At 38.3% G+C, this 20,888-nt stretch overlaps 1 protein-coding gene across 1 annotated transcript; it reads right to left on the minus strand.

Annotated features, from left to right (window-relative positions):
* Window positions 1–11,992: 11,992 nt before the first annotated feature.
* Window positions 11,993–15,869, minus strand: LOC142608296 (GATA transcription factor 10-like). The gene is made up of 3 exons (XM_075780043.1): window positions 15,582–15,869; window positions 14,437–14,750; window positions 11,993–12,873 (listed from the first exon to the last, which is right to left on the minus strand). Exons 2-3 carry the CDS (start codon window positions 14,713–14,715, stop codon window positions 12,145–12,147), a joined length of 1,008 nt encoding a protein of 335 aa, XP_075636158.1. The 5' UTR covers window positions 14,716–14,750; window positions 15,582–15,869; the 3' UTR covers window positions 11,993–12,144.
* Between the last annotated feature and the right edge of the window lie 5,019 nt (window positions 15,870–20,888).

Here is a 20,888-nt window from a genome sequence, read left to right on the forward strand (position 1 = left end):
AGTAAAGAGACCGTTGTATACTAAATAATTGCACGAAGAGAAAAAAGAAATATATATCTTTTGTCAAAAAGTTGTATATACACATGTACTTTCTTAATTAATCTTAAAGATTCATTCATGTATTCTTTGACTTATTAGTAACATTAGGTAATTAATCTTAAATATCCATTCATGTATTCTTTGACTTATTAGTAACATTAGGTGAGATAAGGCAAACATCCATTTATTACTACAAGAACACGTATTTTCTTATTAGTCAATTCTATATTTACTGTAGTTTATCTTTATCTCGATACAACCTTCTTCTTTTCCTTTTTTATTTTAATAAAATGCAACTCAATTATAAGAGGCATCGAATGCTAATAGAAGCTCTTCCATTCTCTTTCTTGTTCTCTTAGCATGTGTAACTTGCTTTTATATTATCTATAAATACTATACAATCGAAAAGTTAGTGACTGATTTATATAATATCTAAAAGCTGAAATATAGTGTTATGTTTAACAAAACATTTCGTTTTAGATAATAATTAAATATAAAATGTGATGATGCGAGGAAAATCAGTAGGCTGGATGCTTCGGACTTTAAATGACTACTTGCTCTCTCGATGGCCTGAAAAAGAAAAAAAATAAATCAAAGGCAATCGGGGTCGCCAGCCAAGAACCCTCCGATGGCAAAGTTAGTTTTCTTTCTATATTTTTGGAGTTCCAACTTTTTGGGAAAAGTAAAATCGTACCTTTTTTTTTTTTTTTTTTTTTTTCTGAATGAACGTTTATATAGTGTCCTAAGAACAGTTATCAAACTTGTAACCTCTCCTGAATTTGAGGAGGTGTGAGGGTTCAGAGATAACTTCCACAACTGCTTGGGAGTTACATATTTCTTATCTAACTGTTGTTAGAAGTTATACGTGTAATAAGGAGTTGTTCTGCACACTCAGGAATTTTCCTAAGTGTCTAGGGTTCATCCAAGGGTCCTCATCCTGAAGGCTTCCAGCCGAGCGTACCTTGCATCCTAGGGAGGTCTTTCCTTTATGGACGACCCTTTCCATGGACGAGGTTCACGACGACCCAAGACGACATGGCGGGGTTCTTGTGAAACTTGACCACACAAAACCTCATCCAAACTTCTCCCTGTATGGACGACCTTTATGGACGAGGTTCTGACAGCCTTCGATTGTTTGGTCTTGCCCTGGACGACCTCCATGGACGATTATTTGGAGTTTATCCCCCATCAGTTGCCCCCTTGTCTATAGGTCGTCTAGGAAGCATGTAAAATGATGTCATTTTGGACGTGTGTCTTTATGTTAGCTGTATGTGTGCCATTTGTCGTAGCTTCATTGGCAACTTGTCATGTCGATTTAATTTCTCGAGGGAAACGCCAGGTGGCGTGTCTTGATTGGTCACGTAATTCGAGACACCATTTTTCAACGCCTATAAATAGTGGATTTCCTCTCATACCCTCTGCACTTTTTCAAATTTTCTTTTTTGACATCCTCGTCTTAGCGCCTCGTCTAGAAGTTTCCTGCGTTTGTAGTTCCCCTTCGTCTAGACTCAGGTATTTTCTACATCCTCGTCCTCGAGTTTTAAGCTTTCTCAAAAAATGTCTGTAGAGTTTTCCTCATCTAGCAATAGTGTTGACAAAGCTATAGACGAGTATCATGACCCTAGTAGTTTAATGGGTCTAATGATAGTAGTACTGGTGATAGCCATAGCAGTAGTGAGGGAACCACCACGGCCGAGTATACGTCAGGTGTTCCTGGGATTCCCTTAGAGGAATTTCAGAAAAGCCTTAGGACGAGGACTGAGTCTGGGTCTAAGGCTGGCACTAGTGCCCCCTCGTCTTCTGCTCAAGACGAGGAAGAAGTGGTCTATAGTTGTGCTGTTGGGGTTGCCTCCAAGACAGACGAGAGAAAGTTAGGCCTCCTTAAGTCTTGGTACCAAATCCCTGAAAGTTTAAATCCTAGAGTACCTGTGCGTGATGAGTGGTGTTGTCAGCCCCGTTTTGGTGTTGGCATTTATGAGGCTTACCTCTTGGGAGGTTTGAGGTTGCCCCTCAATGCCTTTACTAGGGAATTGCTTTCTAGGTTAGGCTTAGGTATTTATCAGTTCAACCTCAATGCATGGAGGCTAATAGTCGCCATGCAAGTTTTATGGAGGGAGGTGTTTGAGGGGGATCATCCTCTTACTGTGGACGAGTTCCTCTACTATTATAAGCCCTCCGAGATTAACCAACCCCTTGGCTTTTACCAGCTTACAGCCAGAGGGAGAGATTATAGGCTGCTAAAATCCTTAGTCACCTCAGATAGGAAATGGAAGACGGAGTTCTTCTTTGTCTCTAGCTTTTGGGCTGGACGCCCTATTGAGGTTGACAGGGATTCATTCCCTCCCTACACCAGAGAATTAGGGAACCTTCATCCTGAAGGTATGTCTAGCTGTCCCTTCAACTTTTGTTACACTTCGTATTGTAGTCATCTAATCACCCTCCTCTTTTTTGTAGGTGCCAAACGACCTCATTTGAGCAAGTTTTACCTTGGACGAGTTCAGAAAGCTCATCTACACCCTGAAAGGGACTTCCACTCCTTGGTCGACTTCCACTCCTTAGTCACCTTCCAACGCCTCGCTACTTGGCGACTTGGTCCTGAGCCTACTCCTGAAGCCACAGCCCACGAGCGTACAGTCTGTGGACGTAAGTTTTTACTTTTGAATGATTTCTTGTCATTTCTAGGGGTGATTCTAACGAATTTCTCTACAGGAATGGCCACCATGAAGTAGAATGAAGGGAAGAAGATAATGGACGAGGCTGTAGGGCCAGAGGTTCAGCCTCAACCTTGTCCTGCCCTCGAGGAGTCTCGGCCTCGTCCTGTCCTTGAGGAGTCTCAGCAGTCTCGTCCTTGTACTGGGGACAAAAGAAAGAGTTTGTCCCTGGGAGTTGATTTGGGAATCTCCCGAGCAGACGTAAGGAAAAGAGGGCCAAACACAGGTCGTCCAAGGCTAAAAAGGCTCAAACCCAGGACGATTAATCCCACCCTTTCCTTGTCCCCAAGAGTCCCATCCAAATTTTAGATGTTGATTTTGATCCGAAGGATTCTTCGTCCGTGCAGATCTTGTCTAAATCTGACCCTCCTTCCTCGTTTCAGCCTTCTCAACAAGCCCCTCAAAACCTTCTTTCCAGCGAGGGCTTGGCTTGGGAAAGGTTTGAGAAGGTTGTGACGGACGAAGACATAATGGCGTGCTATGACATGTCTCTAAAGGATTTTGAGCGTTTTGGCGTTCATGACCTTTTTAAGGTATGCCCCCTTCTTTCTTCTTTATATATATATGTCTTGCCAGTTTCGTATATATGCCCATTATAATGAAATTTTTAATTTGTGTAGGCTATGTCTAAGTTTATTGCCGCATCTAGGCAGGCAACTGAATTGGATAAGACGAGGATTCTACTAGAGAAGACGATCCAAAAGGGAAAGGACGAGTCTACAAGGTGGGCTAAAGTAGCTGTTAAGGCTAAGGAGGATGCGAAGAAGCTGAGGAGCAACGTCGAGGAGTTGAGGACAGACATCAAAGAGAAGGACGCTCGTCTTGAACTCCTCTAGAAGAAGAACAACGAGCTTAGTGCCCTTCTTGCCAAGGCTAAGGGAGACGTAGTTGCAGAGTTTCAAGCATCCAAACAATTCGCTAATCTATTAGACACCAACTACGCAGTTGGGTTTAAGGATTTCAGGATGGAGGCAGTGGAGAAATTTCCTGAAGATTGACTTCAGCCACGTTAAACTTAACCTTGGTGGAGCTACTTCAAGTTCCCTCCTCCAGACGAGCTCAGAAGACGCTAATATTGAGGATAATGCCTCTACAAAGCCAGCTCAGGACGATCCCAATGCTGATGCTCCTCCTTCTTGAAGACGAGATTTTTTATTAATTATTCAAAGTGTTTGTTTTTGTTTCTTTATTTTGGTCCACTGTTTTTAGGACCTTTTTAAGATGTATTTGAATACAATTTTCTCGTCCAAAGTTTTCTGGACGAATTTATTAACAATTGCCTTTTTAAGGCGTACTTTGTAAGGGTTTTTGGTCGATGGTTGTCTACCCTTGTTTTAGACTTTGATGAATGTATACTTTTATCTAGTATTTTATCTTATTGTATGGATGAGTTTATGTTCTGTTTTCACCATTAGGTGTTGTTGGCTTTTAAACAGTGAGTATTAAGTGTTGAATGGTCGTCCATACATCTCTCTTATGGACGACCTACCTATGCTTGAATGATTTTGTTAGCCATTTTATAAGTATAACTCGTCTCAGAAATGGCAATGATGGTCATTCATCTTTTTCCTTGTCCATGGGCTAGATAGTTGGCATTCGTCTTTCGCTTAGACATTTCTAATGTTTACCTCGTTCCAGTACACCTGGGCGTCTTGGCCAGATGCTCGTCCATGAACTAGTTTCACTATATGCCTTTTCCTTGTCCGTTTATCTTCAGACGAGCATGCCTTAGATTATTTTCCTTTGCTTTATCCTCATTTCGAGGAAAGCTTATGAACGTTACATCCCTGCGTCTAGAAATTTTCATTCGTCTTAGACTTTTGCCCCCCTTGTTGGTATTATTATAGAAATTAGATTTATGCACTAAATACATTAGAAATCCAAACCATATTATTGTATGAACATTGTCCATGGCACGCTTAGAAGCTAGTGCCTTATTAAAATGCTTAAGAAAATACATAACCTCGTCTTTCACAAACTGGTCTGTAGACGGTGCAAAAGTTTAAGAACTAGTGCACTTTTTATTCTTAATACACCATAGTAGTAATAAGAACACAACAGTAGATATAAGTAAACACATAGACCGTTGCTGTAACTGTCCATAGTATCAACCTCATCCCTGGAAAATTTCGTCCAAGCTCGCCACTGGTAGTACCTCCTCAGGTGTTTCACGTTCCAGGGGTGCTCTAACTTTCGTCCGTCCAGAGCTTCCGGGTAGTATGACCCCTGCCTCTTGCAGTTGATTACCCTGTAGGGTCTCTCCCAATTGGGTCCCAATTTTCCATGAGCTGGATTCCTAGTTGCCAATGAGACTTTTTTGAGAACGAGGTCCCCAACACTAAATCGTCTGGGTTTCACCATGGCATCATGCTGCCTAGCCATAAGATTCTTGTATCTTGCAGTCCTTTGCTCCGCATCCATTCTTACCTCATCAATGAGATCGAAGTCAAGACGAAGTTGTTCCCCATTTTCTCTCTCTTGATACTTCATCACTCGATAGTTAGCCATATGAACTTCTGCCAGTATGACGGCTTCACTTCCATAGGCTAGCTTGAAGGGGATTTCTCCTGTCGAAGTTCGTACAGTCGTCCTGTAGGCCCAAAGAACACCTGGTAACTCGTTTAGTCATATCCCTTTTGCCCCCTCGAGCCGAGTCTTGATGATTTTTAGCAGGGATCGGTTTGCTACTTCTGCTTGTCCATTCGCCTGTGGATGGGAGGGTGAGGAGTAGTGATTCTTGATTCCAAAATGTTTGCAAAAGTCCCTGAAGGGTGCGTTATCAAACTGACGTCCGTTATCTGATACTAGTACCCTGGGTACTCCGAACCTACATAGAATAATCTTCCAAATAAAAGTTTTGACATTTTGCTGAATTATTTTTGCAAGTGGTTAAGCCTCTACCCACTTGGTAAAGTAATCAATCCCTTCTACCAAAAACTTCATTTGTCTGGTTCCCACGGGGAAAGGACCTAAGATATCCAGTCCCCACTGTGCAAAGGGCCATGGGGCCATCATTGGGGTCTGGTACTCTGACGGCTGTTTAGGGACGTTGCTATAGCGCTGACACTGGTCACACACCTTAACATAGGCCTTAGCATCTGCCTGCATTGTAGGCCAATAGTAGCCTGCACGAACGACCTTATGGACAAGCGATCTCACTCCTGAATGATTCTCACATGCTCCTTCATGAACTTCCCTCGAAACATAGTTTGACTCGTCCGGAGCGAAACACCTTAGGTAAGGTTGGAAAAAACCTCACTTATACAGCACTTCGTTTATGAGAACGTATTTGGCTGCCCTGACCCTCAACTTCCTAGCTTTGTCCTTGTCTTCTGGAAACCTTCCATCTTTAAGATAGATTACTATTGGACTCATCTAATTTTCTCCCTTTCCTATCTACTGTATGTCCGGAAGGTCTTTGCTTGGCATATATTGGACTTTGTCGTATTTGTCCATAACTCCTCTTGTCGAAGCTGCTTTCGCCAAGGCATCTGCTTCCATATTTTCCTCCCTAGGGAGTTGAACAAAACTTACCTCTGAAAACTTTCGTGCAAGTCGTTTCACTTTGCTAAGGTATTTCTTCATTCGATCTTCCTTGGCATCACACATTCTATTTACTTGATTGATGACTAGCTGAGAATCTCCTTTGACTATTATCGACTCCGCCTCTAAGGACTTAGCCAATTCCAGTCCTTTGAGTAGAGCTTCATACTCAGCCTCGTTGTTGGTGGTTGGGTACTATAGACGAGCCGCATACTCCAACTTATCACCCTCTAAGGACTTGAGTATGACTTCAATCCCTCTTGTATATAGTGTGGACGATCCGTCTACATTGATAACCCACCTTTCAACTCCCTCGTCTTTGTTAAGCTAGGGGTGAACTTTGCAATGAAATCTGCTAATGTCTGCGCCTTTATCGCGCTCCTTGGAAGGTATCTGACGTCAAACTCGCTAAGTTCCACAGCCCACTGTATTAATCATCCAGCGACTTCCAACTTATTCATTGCCTTCTTTATGGGATGATCTGTTAGGACGTTGATAATATGAGCTTGGAAATAATGCCTCAGCTTCCTGGAAGCCGTAACCAAGGCAAAAGCTAGCTTCTTTATCATGGGGTATCGTCCTTTCGCTCCTCTCATCCCACGGTTTGTGTAATAAACTGGTTTTTGGATTCTCCCTTCTTTTCTAACCAACGCCGAGCTTACTGCGTGTGGGGACACCGCCAAATACAAATACAGCTCTTCTCCAAGTACAGACGGACTTAGCAACGGCGCTGTCATGAGGTATGTCTTCAAGTCTTGGAAGGCTTTTGGATACTCGTCCGTCCACTCAAATGCCTTCCTGAGGACTTTAAAGAATGGCAAACACTTGTTAGTAGCTTTCGACACAAACCTGTTAAGGGCGGCAACTCGTCCGGTAAGAGACTAGACTTCCTTGATATTTTTCGGTGCTTCCATATTCAATATCGCCTAGATTTTGTCCAGATTTGCTTCAATTCCTCTGTGCGAAATCATGAACCCCAAAAACTTCCCCGACCAAACTCCGAAAGCACACTTGCTTGGATTTAATTTCATGTTATACCGCCGAAGTGTATCAAAAGTCTCTTGAAGGTCGTCCAGATGATTTCCCTCATCCAGGCTCTTTACCAGCATATCATCTACATAAACCTCCACATTTCGCCCGATTTGAGGACAGAACATGTGGTTAACCAGTCTTTGGTAAGTCGCCCATGCGTTCTTCAAACCAAAGGGCATTACTTTGTAGCAAAACAACCATTGGCTTGTAATGAATGATGTCTTTTCTTGATCCGCCTCGTCTATCTTTATCTGGTTGTAGCCTGAGAAGGCGTCCATGAAGCTCAGCAACTTGTGACCTGCCGTCGAGTCCACCAACTGGTCAATGCGTGGTAATGTAACTATCCTTAGGGCAAGTTTTGTTTAAGTCAATAAAGTCCACGCACATCTGCCACTTTCCGTTGGCTTTCTTTACCATGACTACATTCGCCAACCAATCTGGATAATAAACTTCTCGGATGAACTCTGCAGTAATCAACTTCTGGACTTCTTCTTTGATGGCATTGTCTCGCTCAGGAGTAAAAACCATCTTCTTCTGACGCATTGGCTTGGAATAGGGACACACGTTCAAGCTGTGAGTAATAACACTTGGATCAATACCGGGCATGTCTTCATGACTCCATGCAAAGACATCGAGGTTTTTCTTCAAAAACTGGACCAAAGCATGCTTTGCCTCTTCTTCCATGCTCGCCCCAATTCTAGTGAGCTTCTCAAGCCTGCTCTCATCCAAAGGGATGTCTTCTAACACCTCAGTGGGTTCCACTGCGATCCTTCTCTCATCTATGCATATTGCCTGTACATGCTCGTCCATCGCCAGCATGGCTAAGTAACACTCTCTGGCTGCCAACTGATCTCCTTGTACTTGGCCTACCCTGTGCTCGGTCGGGAATTTAACAGATAAATGATAGGTAGAGGTTATCGCCTTCCAACTATTCAAGGTTGGCCTTCCAATAATAACATTATATGATGATGCACAATCAACAACAAGGAAGTTTACCTCTTTGGTTATCTACTGGGGATACGCTCTGACCACCACTGGTAATGTGATGGTGCCTACAGGCTGCACATTCATTCCTCCAAATCCCACCAGTGGTGAATTCACTGGTCGGAGTTGATCCCGTCCCAGCCTCATTTGCTGGAAGGCGGGGTAATACAGAATGTTCGCCGAACTGCCATTGTCTACCAGCACCCTCCTAGTCATGTAATCAGCAATGAGTAGGGTGATGACTATCGCGTCATCGTGTGGGTGGTGGAGTCGTCCTGCGTCCTCGTCTATAAACGTAATGGCTTGCTCATCTGCTTCCCTCGTCCTGGGAGGTCGTCCAGACAGCTGGACGTTCTGCACCACCTTCAGGTATGTCTTTCTCGACTTGGATGACTGCGCTGTCGAGGTTCCTCCGATAATTACTCTTACCTCTCCTAGTGGAGGTCGTGATGACTCTTCCACCTTAGCCTTCAGTTTCTCATCTCTTTGGTCTCGTCCAAGGAAATTCTTCAACTTTCCTTGTCTGATAAGATTTTCTATCTGCTGTTTCAAATCAAAGCACTCGTCCGTGTCATGCCCGTGGTTTATGTGAAAGCGGCAATACTTGTTCCTATTGCGCTTGTTAGGATCTCCTTTCATCTTATCCAGCCACTTCAAGGAAGGATCATCCTTGATCTGCATAAGGACCTGCTCTAGTGGTATACTCAAGGGTGTGTATTGTTGATTTCTCGCTGAGGAACTTGCCTTTTTACCATCCTTATCTTTTCTCTCGTCTATCCGAGCCTTCTTTGGACGAGGGCCCTGATCTGAGTAACGCTGGTGGCCTGCTTCCGAGCGCTCTGCTCTCTTTCTCTTCTTGGCTATGATAGCGTCCTCAGCATTCATGAAATTCTAGGCCGAATGGACGAGTTCGGCCATAGTCTGTGGTTCCTGCTCGTAGAGCTTATGGATGAACAAGTTAGAATTGACCCCATTATGGAAAGCGGCCAATAACAACTTGTCATCCATTTCATCCACAGTCAAGGCTTCCCTATTAAACCAGGTAATGAAGGATTGCAAACTCTCATTTTCCCTTTGCTCTATAGTTAGCAAACTAGAAGAGGAAAGCTTGTGGCATTGTCCTCCAATGAAATTATTGACAAACAACTTACTCAACTCTTCAAATGATCCCAATGAGTTTAGGGGTATTTTGCTGAACCACACCCGCGCTGGTCCTTTAAGTGTGGTAGGGAAAGCTCTGCACATAATCTCGTCTAGGACCCCTTGAAGGTGCATGGTCGTCTTGAAAGTAGTAATGTGGTCACACGGGTCACGATTTCCATCATATGAATCCAAGGAAGACATTTTGAATTTCGGAGGTAGGGGTGACTGTTGATGGAAGTCGTGAAAAGGGAGTCCGTTCGGTGAACTAAATCATCCATTGGATTCGCCCGCCTCATGTTCTTCCTCATCTCATCTATGGCTTTTCTCATCTGGTCCATCTCCCTTTCCAAGTGTGGCACTCTTCTTGAAGCAGTACCCCTTGTCTGATTTTCGGACTCAACATTTTCTCCTCCACCTTCTTGACTCTGGGCTCATCCTTTTGCGTGCTCATCATGGCGCTGCCTCCTTAGATTGATCTCCCTATTCAACTCCTAATTCTGACGGGTCAATTCCATCATAGCAGCAGCCATGGACTGTATATGTTGAACAGAAGGCGGTTGCATGACAGGCGCTGATTGACGATCGCGGAGGGGATTACTTGAAGCATCCCTACTCTCCTGGTGGCCTGGGCTGGTAGCCCTTGATCTTGTTCGAACCATTCAGCCTTTTGTCTGAGAAAGGCTAATTGTTAAAAACAGAACTCGAATGAAAAGAAAACTCCCTATTCCCACAGATGGCGCCAACTGATGATGCGAAGAAAATCAGTAAGCTAGATGCTTCGAACTTGAAAGGACTACTTACTCTCTCGATGGCCTGAAAAAGAAAGAAAAGAAATCAAAGGCAACCGGGGTCGCTGGCCAAGAACCCTCCAATGGCAAAGTTAGTTTTCTTTCTATATTTTTGGAGTACCAACTTTTTGGGAAAAGTAAAATCGTACATTTGTTTTGTCTGAATGAATGTTTATATAGTGTCCTAAGAACAGTTATCAAACTTGTAACCTTTCCTAAATTTGAGGAGGTGTGAGGGTTCAGAGATAATTTCCACAACTGCTTGGGAGTTACATATTTCTTATCTAACTGTTGTTGAAAGTTATGCGTGTAATAAGGAGTTGTTCTACATGCTCAGGAATTTTCCTAAGTGTCCAGGGTTCGTCCAAGGGTCCTCGTCCTGAGGGCTTCCAGCCGAGCGTACCTCGCATCCTGGGGAGGTCTTCCCTTTATGGACGACCCTTTCCATGGACGAGGTTCACGACGACCCGGGACGACATGGCGGGGTTCTTGTGAAACTTGACCACACAAAACCTCATCCAAACTTCTCCCTGTATGGATGACCTTCATGGACGAGGTTCTGATAGCCTTCGATTATTTGGTCTTGCCCTGGACAACCTCTATGGACGATTATTTGGAGTTTATCCCCTATCAAAATGTATTATGTTTCTTTTTTTAAAATTATAAAATTTAAAATAACAAATATAAATAGTTTAATTTTTTAGAAAATATAATATATTTTATCAACTATACTTTATTGGAAAATAATTACATCATTTTAAAAACAGTTTGGGACTAACATCAAGTCTCATCTACTATTTTTATTTTTCACTCAATAAAATAAAGTAAAAATCATCAAATTTTTCCTTTGTACACAAATTATTATATATATAACTACCAATGCATGCAGGGCTTGAGGCTTGACCTTACAAAATTGAAACTCTTGATATAAAATGTCATTTATATTGATGAATAAGCTGAAATTCTAGTTGTAGGAGACACGGAGAGGGCCATCAGGAAAGGGTGAATGCATTTAACTCCATTTATAAACTAGTTAAAGTTCTACGTTTTCTTTATTAATTAAAGAGTAAAATATATATATATATATATATATATATATATATATATATATATATATATATATATATATTATCATCCATTGACGTAAATAGTCTAGTAAGTAGAAACTGATAAAATTTTTGTTTAAAAGTCATGAAATTGAGCTGGAGAAAAGTGAACTCAGGCATAGCACTAGAAAGGCATTTAACTTCAAACGAATAAAAAACTTGCATGTTAGAAAAAGATAGATTGGTGCTAAGCAAAAGTGGGCATTGATCAGAAGAGGTATGTAATTAAAGCTTATAGAAATAATAATTTCCAAACTCAGTTGGTAATTGACCATAATGTGACCAAAAATTTTCCAAGCAAATCTGTATTTGTTTGGACTCATTTGGATTCTCAAATTTCGCTGTCTTTTCACTTCAGGAGAAAAACAGAATTGGGAGAGGGGAGGAGCAATGCATTGTCTTCTTGGCAATGCTCCCTCTGAATTGATGAGCTCTAGGCAATGCCATGGCCAAAACCACCCATGGGAATTATGTGTTACAGAAACAATCACTTAAGAGAACCCTCAGTTTGAAAAATAGAAACCATGTCCAGCATCTCCAATGGCTGAAGCATCACTAATCCTAGTTTGATTGAACACAGTACTCCAATTATCCACCTGTTACAAAATTTCTGTTTACTTGCCTTTTCCCCATTTGAAAACATACGGCAATCAAAAACTCCTACCTCTTATTCCATCAATGTACATAAAACAAATTTAACAAATATTAACTAGAAAATAGAAACACAGAACCAAAGGAGCTCCCAACTACAAGTATTGTTCTCATTTCAAAAAGTCTAACAAAAGGTCTAACAAATAGCTATCCAGTCGATACTGTTGGCATGGACGATGATAAAGTGTCCATGTCAGCCATTCTTGCCCCAAAACTACCCTTCTTTCTCATCTCAACAACCTTCTTGTGAGAGTTAGAGTGCAACGATGAAACAAAGGTAGGACTAGCAGCAGGACGGTACTCAGGAAAGAGCCGGCCAGACCTATAACGAACTCCGCATGCATTGCAAAGGGTCTTTGGCCCCATTGGACCCTCTCTCCATTGTGGAGTCTTTGTCACCTCGCAGTGCATGCATTTCCTAGTTGCAACTGGTTCCTCCGAGGAAAAGTTCCCCATCTCTGTAGCACCTGAGAGCACTGACAGGTTCTTTTTCTTCCTCATTTTTTTCTTCGAAGGGTTTGATGCTGTCTCAGAGAGATCAGAAGTTTCTGAACCTGATTCAAAAGCAGCTGAAGGATGGGATATTTTGGAAGCAGAAGAAGTGGAGCAAAAGAAAGGAACCCTGAATTGACTGTTAGACTTTGATGGACGTGGACGCTTGTTTCTTGCGCGCTTCACAGGGATGGTAGTTTTGGGGTCAACAGTTGTGGGATTTTCAACTGAGCAAGAGCTGCTGCTTTCAAGAACAGAAACTGGACTGGAGGTTTGGAAGAGACGCAAACCTTTGAAATCCGAAGATTTGTGCAGGGGAGCGCTTCTACTGGAGGTGGCTTCTACAGTGACTGGCAGTCCTTTTAGGGAAGAAGTTTCATCATGCTAGAGGCAAAATACCAAACAAGGATCAGATAACAGGAAAGAAATGTTTGTTGCTTTTGTCAATAGAAGACTTGATCAAATGTTAACTATCCACTCATTTATTTAAAGGAATAAATAAAAGCACAAAAGATAAATGCACGCAGATTCAATTATATGGTGGTGTGTATATGCAACTTTATAATCTTCAAACCATCAGTAAAATATTACAACTAAATTCAAAGGAATCCAGATTCACACTATGCAGTTTTATCAAACATATGAAGAACGGTGTACAAAGCTTCTACCTTCATTCAGATCATTGATAAAATTATTGAAGCATAATTTTTAATTGGTTCATCATAAAATCAGTTTTCTCTAGTATCTAATTCCTTTTGTGTGCCAAATATCTAAGAATTATGTGTAAAAGAAAGCCTCTACATTCAATAACTCACAGTAGAGAGAAAACTGTACACTGCTTTGTATCTTGCACTGTGCCTATGAAGTCTCAGACAGTCTTGGACACACTCCTAAGCTTCATTTGATCACTACATTACCTATTTGCTAGACTGATGTAATTCATCATGTTTTTGTGATTTGTCTTTTGTATTATATATTCTTCTCAAGGATTGTTCCTTTCTCTACTCCTCAGGTCTCTCACTATTAAAGAAATCATGAAATCGAGAATCATATAAACAAAGATAATATGCTTGCAAGGCCTTCTACTTTTCCAGAAACAACACATGCTTCTGCTGTCAAGCATATCTTCAATTTCAGGCAACAATTTTTCTGGAAATACAGGCATGATGCAGGCCTGCAAATTCAAAAGTATACACTAGGCCCATTGTATATGTGAAAGTGCATAAAGTTTTAAAGTGAGCAACGGAAACATACCTCAACCCTGGTATGTACTTTCATTCTCTACCCCCACCCAAATTCAAAAACAATAACACCCAACTCTTTTTTTTTTCGGACTAAGTAAAGGTTTTGAGGGTTCAACCCCTAGACGTGCCCCACTAGTGGAGGTGGATGTGCCAATTGGCCCAAAGGACATTGGTTAATAACACCCACATATAAGTGAAACCCTTGTCAGTAACCATATTTGGCTTCTTCAAAACATTCTTGTACTTGGAAAAAAATACGTTCACTTCCACCTTGAAGGAGGAATTAAATTTCACAGAACCTAAAAAGTCATCAGTTTTCTCATACTAGAATGTGTACATAGTTTTTCATAATTCATAGGCATATTCACTATTCCAAAATCATTCAATTCAAAATTTTCATCTCCTTTGATAGTTGCTCAATTGTAAGAAAATGAATATCTGTCTTTTAGTCATCCATTTATGCATTGAGCCCTCGAGGAAAATAAAACATCTAAATGTACAACGCACACTTTGATAATGTGGCAAGAAGCCTTCCATGTACACCATAGTTTACTTCAATATATTTTACAGTGGAGTGCAACTTGAACCCCAGAGATTAAGGAGTATAGTATTGTACATCATATAACAGGCCAATATTGCAGGGCATCAATTAAATAGTAATTTAAAAAAAAGAAAAAAAAAAAGAAGAAACAAGAGAACTAACCAGGGTGGAGATATTCACAACCTCGGGAAATTTTACAGCATCATTGCCGTTAGGAAATTTTAAAGCATCATTGCCGTTTTTAGGGGAAGGTCCACATGAGTAACTTGTCAAAAAATCCAAGGATGGCTGTTCGAGGCCTTGAAATTTCACATTCCAGTCCTCGACACCCACATTTCCTTCCACATCTTCTAAAGGGAAATCGAAAATCCTAAATATGTCATCAAAATTTTCATCCAGAACGCCATTGATATTGTCGTCGAATAGGGAAGAACCGGCCATTTTTATTTATAATTCTCAGCTTTTCTTCATAACATCTTAGACCAAACCAACAACAAAATAAAACAACAATGTCACTTCAATTTTCATACACATAATAATCTCCACCATGAAAACACTTACATACATATATATATATACACACACACACACACACACAAAAACAACAGGATAAAGAACCCAATACGAGTAAAAAGGGAATGGTTATATCCAATAGATTGGATGAGCACAAAGTGACCTTATGGATTATGCAATCAAAATCATGGTATAACACGCAAAACAGTAATAAAAATCTGGTAAGAAAAAAAATTCAGAGATTTACCCAAAACGACTCTGAATTATTATTATTATTATTATTATTAATAAAAAATAAAATTGAGAGAATATTCTTGTAATGGTTTAAAGTTGGTAATAAAACGAAAAAGTTAAGAAAACGACGACAGAAACAAAAACAAATTCACGTGGTGTTCCGGAAAATCAGTTAAGTCGTCGTTCTCAAAACATAGTTTCAGCTTTGACTAAACTTTTCATTCTAAAACCAATGGACGTTACCTACGCTACGCTAATTAACGGTTATAACTCTTATTACTTAATAAACTTCATAACTGCAATTACTTTATTATTTAATTTCAAAATAATTAATAAATAAAATAAAATCCTAAAGTGGCCGTTTGGTTAGTGAGAAAATGCAGGAAGAGGTTTCAATTCTTTTGAAACCACTTCAACCGTTCTAGTTTTTTCTTGGCCATTTTCCTTAAATAAATTTTTTTTTTTTTTAAAGTAAAAAAGCAAAAACAAAATTTAAATTACAAAGAGAGAGAGAGAGGGAGAGAGAGAGCAAATGGGTGTGAAGAGAGAAGGAATGAAACCTGGTGAAAACCCTAAATCGGAAGCGAATCCATGAAAATGAGGGAGCTGAGAACTTCACTCACTGGCAATGTGGGTCAAAGAGAGGAAGAAGAAGAAGGAGGAGGAGGAGGAGAAAGCATTCGCTGGGTGCATGTGATGATGAAGTGGTGGGTGAGAGAGTGTGAAAGAGAAAATGGGGATATGAGATATGATTCTGAATGAATCTATCTATGTGTGTGTCTGTGACTGTGTCTGAGAGATTGGGAATTTTTAGGTTTTTTATTTTTTATTTTTTGAAGAGACTAGACAGAGTAAAGTTTTGATGGAGGAGGTTACATTAGGGTTCATGTGAGCTCTCTTTAATCACCGCACGTCTCTATTTTTCTTTTTCTTTTTTCTTCTTTTTTTTGAAAAAATAAAATAAAAATGTTCAATTCCTTCTTTTGAGGTAAGAATGTGACCACTAATATATATATGTTTTATATATATAAAAAAAAAAGTAATATCCTTTTTTGAAAAATAATATACCATTCATCTCATTTCATCTTGTATATATAATTAAACTATTTTTATATATAATTTAATCTCTTGACATTTTTGTGTCTACATTCTCCATTTTTTCTGTCATTTCTATATCATTAATATTGATCGATTAGTTGAGCGATGGTCCTTTCACGTAGCACCGTCGGATCGCTAATGCTGACTTTCTTCCCTACTTGATGGGTAGATCTTGCAGTCAAGGCTCTATTTTGCCTTTGCACTCAAGAGCCAATCTCCATCTAAGTCGAGGAAAACTTTGCACGATTCTATTAATTTTTGGGAGGCCTACGTCTTGTAGAAATTGTTTGCATGAGACTATCCTTTGGCTTGTAGGTCTTAACACAATATTAAAACTTTAGCTCTTCTAGAGTGGCATCTCACTGACAACTCAACTCATTAAAAATGATAAAATACCTTCAATTTATTATGCACAAGTTTGCTTTGCCTTAAGGGACCAAAGCATTCCTAATACAATCTCACTTGAATATTATGTTCCATTTTATACTTCACTAATTGTAGTATAGCCTAAGTGTGATTTTTAAATTTTTTTAAAAAATAGATCTTTAGTTATTTTATAGAGAAAGTAAAAAAGAATACAATAGCAAATTATGATTAGCGGAGTATAAGGTAAAACAAAAAAGTAGTAAAGATAATAAATCCCCCCCCCCCCCCCTCCCCAAAAAAACAATGCATTAAAATCATACTTAAGATGGATATATTGAAAGGAGATCATAGTTTTTGTTTTTTTCCAAATATAAGATGTTAACATGATGGTGTCAATGTGCAAAAAATCTTGATTTGATTTTCTAAAGTTTGTGAAAAAATCTATCATGCCTATTTTCCAAATTTGGATCATTAATTGCAAAAATAATTACCTGTTATATATTATATAATAAAAAATTATGTCTACTTGCAGCAACTAAATGCCCTTTACTTTTTCCTTAATATATAATTTTTTTCTTACATCACGTGGATAATAGAATATCTATTGCTAAAGTTTTAATAAATTTAAAATGACATTTGAATTAAAATTTTAAACACCAAAAGTTTCTATATTTTGAAAGAAATTTTATTATTTATTTCAAATTATTCCAATGTATACAATAACTTTTTTGTTTCACTACAAAAGTTTGAGTATTACATGTCCTGCTTATATTATGTGACTTAAAGTAAGTAGTGCACGTCATATGGCATGCTTTAGTGATGTGGCACACTGTAAATGTACTAAATTATTGAGAAAGTTTACACTTTTTTATTTTTTTGAGAAAAAGAAAGTTTACACTAATTAAATCTTTATCTTCGATTTTTTTATTAAAAAAAAAATCTAAACAGTGCTTTTTTTTATAAAAAACTTAACGCTATTTTGATTGAAGCAAAATTTAAAAGTGTTGCATTATTTATTATAATAATCTATTATAATTGTTTGTTCCGATAAAAACTATGTCTTACTTGCACATAATTTAAAGTAAATATTTTTTATTTGTATTATCTATTTTATTTTTCAATTTTAATCATAGAATCAAATATATGTTATTTAATTAATGTATGATTTTAAATTAACCCATATATCACACCGGCACTGTATTAGTTTAAATTTAAAAAGAAATGCATCTTGATTTGTAAGATTTGTAGAAAAGGTGAACATATTTTTTTCACATTATTTTTTTTCTTATATAAATTCTTACAAATTCCTTTTATATAATGAGTGCATCATCAATAAATAATTAATATATGAAAATAAATGTATTTGCCCCATAAACACGTGACAATTAATTGATAATTAAGTTTGACATAAATGCAATGTTTTGATAAGATGGAAGGATGGGTTAAAAAAAATGATAAAGATGGAAGGGTAAATGAAGACAATTCCCTTTCCTTTTCAAAAAATGTGCTATATATATCAATTTGCATTTCCTCTCTTTTATAATGACAAGCCATAAAATTGAAATTGATTATTATATTAAATAATACATATCATACATGGACCTCATAAAAGATTCGACCGTTCGAACTTATTAATTATAATACATGGTTTATAGTGGGAGAGATAGGAGATGAGATTCAAACCATATACATTGAGTAACATTAAGAATGCTCATTGGCTTCACAGCAAAAAAAAAAAAATGCTCATTGGCTCATTGCCACTGAGCTGTCTCTTAAACCCCTAATCTTGTAAGGGTTGGTTTCACTTCCACAAGGCACAAACACTCCACATGCAGTATTCCATATTCACTCATTGATTGGTGGATAAAAAATGTATAGAATTTAAAACACTAATTTGAAAATAAACAAATAAAATTTGAAGAATTATTCTAGAAGTTACCCATATTTTGGAAACAAGTGGTGGCTGATTGAGTGGAGCTAACTAGGCTTCATTCATGGGCCGGGGGGAAGTAGTCATAAATGGAGTGCACGAGTCAGAGGATGTGGGTCAGAATTGTTTTTAATGATCTTTAACGCGGCATGATTTGAGAGAGATCACCGACAATTGAGGAGGAGAGAGTTGAAAGAAATAATTGTCTAAGACCGATCTAGTTGGACTTCCACATGTTCATACTAGTTTTGCTTGGCCAGTATCTCATCTAATAATCAATCTCTCTTCCTTCCTTTAATTTTATTATAATTATAATTATTTGCGGGGACGGGGACGAGAGAAAGATGCGACAACTGTGGATTGGATTTGGATTTACTCACAAAAATAAAATATGAAGCTTACACACTAAAAAATGTATGTATATATAAAATAAACACACACCACCTGGTAGGAAAGTAGTGGAAGTTTTGAATTTGTCTTCTATTTCCTCTCTTTGTTCCATCTTCCATGGTAACTCTCTTTCCAAATATGGAATACATGGCGGGCCTATTGATACTTGATTTAGTTATAAAATTGTAAAATATTATTTCAAAAAATCTTCATTAATATAATTTTTAGCTTTGTCAAGTTTAAGTAATAACATTGTTGTAATGACATCCTTTGTAGTACTCATATTTGTCATTTTAAGCCAAAAGCATACTTTTTTTAGTTACATAAGTTTTGTTTGTAAAAAAAAAAAATCGAAAAACTGACTTGTTTTGTTTGATTGTAATCTTGAAATGATCTCAAAAACTTGTTATTAGGCATGCACAGAAAATAATTACAATGATGATGCATATGATGTTGATGGCGTTGGGTGGAGGTGGCCATGGTTGTGGCAGTGGTGACGATGATGAAATATGGCATGCACAAGAAAGCATTACAAAGGTGACACACATAGGTGGTAATGGTAGTGGGTGGAGGTGGCATTGGTTGTGATGTGGTGGTGATGGCAATGGTGATAGTGGTGGTGGCAACAATGGTGGTGATGACGATGATGATAATGGTAGCAACTATGGGGGTAACAATGATTGTGGCATAACAATAGTGTGACAATTATAAAGGCAAGGTGGAAAATGAGTTACATGTTTTTGTATCGTCACAATCACAAACATTGTTAACATCATTGTTATTGTTGAAACTTTCGTTGACCATTAAAAAAAAAAACATTTTATGTTATTACTAACACTGAAAAATATTTTTAAAAAATAAAGAAATTATATTAAAACAAATTTAGTATTGACATAGACCATAGTTAAAAGATTGTCTCATTTAAGAAAGTACAATCTAAAAAACAAGAGTACCAATTTTCATACCGATTTTCTAACAAGGGAAGGAATGGCGTCAAAATTTGCTTAACTATTTCCGTTAAACATAAGAAAGCCAAACAATAGGCGCTAGATTTTAGTGCAAAGGCATTAGGTACCCCTCGCAGTTACTAAAACTTATCATAGTAATGCTATAGAGTATAGACCAAACAATTTTCAAAACGAATTTCTTTTTTTAATACAAGATATAATTTCTACTCTAGTCTAATCTAAGTGTATGTGTGTAAAACTCCCTCTCAGAGACTTGAACCCCGGCCTTTGCCCCCCACACCCCACAAATATTTATACTTGTAGAGTGACCACTGCACCAAGAGTGTGCAGTGATTCAAAACGAATTTCAAAAAGTACTAAGTTGGTAGAATGATAGAATATTATTGATTCTCGTATAGGGCAATCAATAACACTACTTTATTATCCACCATTAAGAACTTGTCATCTTAGACAATTGTGAAATTTGTTGCCAATTATGTTGTGACTATAGATTTATTAAACAAGTAATGCTAAAGACAACATCTTTCACGTATAATTATTTTATTGTTTTTTTTTTAGAAAGATATTTCACATATATTGAATTGATAAGTTATTATTTATTCTTATATGAACCCACCATTAACACCATTTATTACCAAGAACATAAGCCATTGTAAAAATTGTTGAAAAATATATTGTGATTCTAGATTTATTGAAACAAAAATGACAAACATAGCATCCTACGTGACTTGCACATTGGATAGGAAAGCAGGTGTCTTAAGAGTACAGGACTCCTCAATATACCTTGCTACTTGTCAAGCAGTTCATGAACTCCTTCGACCTTACCTTGAGCAGTATTGTTAGGGGCATTTAGACTTTTGCTAGGTCCAATGGATGTGGCATCGATTAATTTGATCAGATTTCAAGATTTCAAACCTTGCCCCATATTAAAAGAACAAATAGCAAGCTTATATTATGCTTTTAAGCCCAAGATGCTCGCATCAAAGCCTCATTTTAAAGATTAAAATATAGAAGTTAGTAACACTTGTAACATTCTAGCACGACCCTTAAAATATAAGACACACAGCTGCACACAATTGATTATTAAAGACAAGAGTCCAACTGCACATGTGACC

The sequence above is a fragment of the Castanea sativa genome, chromosome 8, assembly GCF_040712315.1.
Source record: "Castanea sativa cultivar Marrone di Chiusa Pesio chromosome 8, ASM4071231v1".
NCBI classification, from domain to species: Eukaryota; Viridiplantae; Streptophyta; class Magnoliopsida; order Fagales; family Fagaceae; genus Castanea; species Castanea sativa.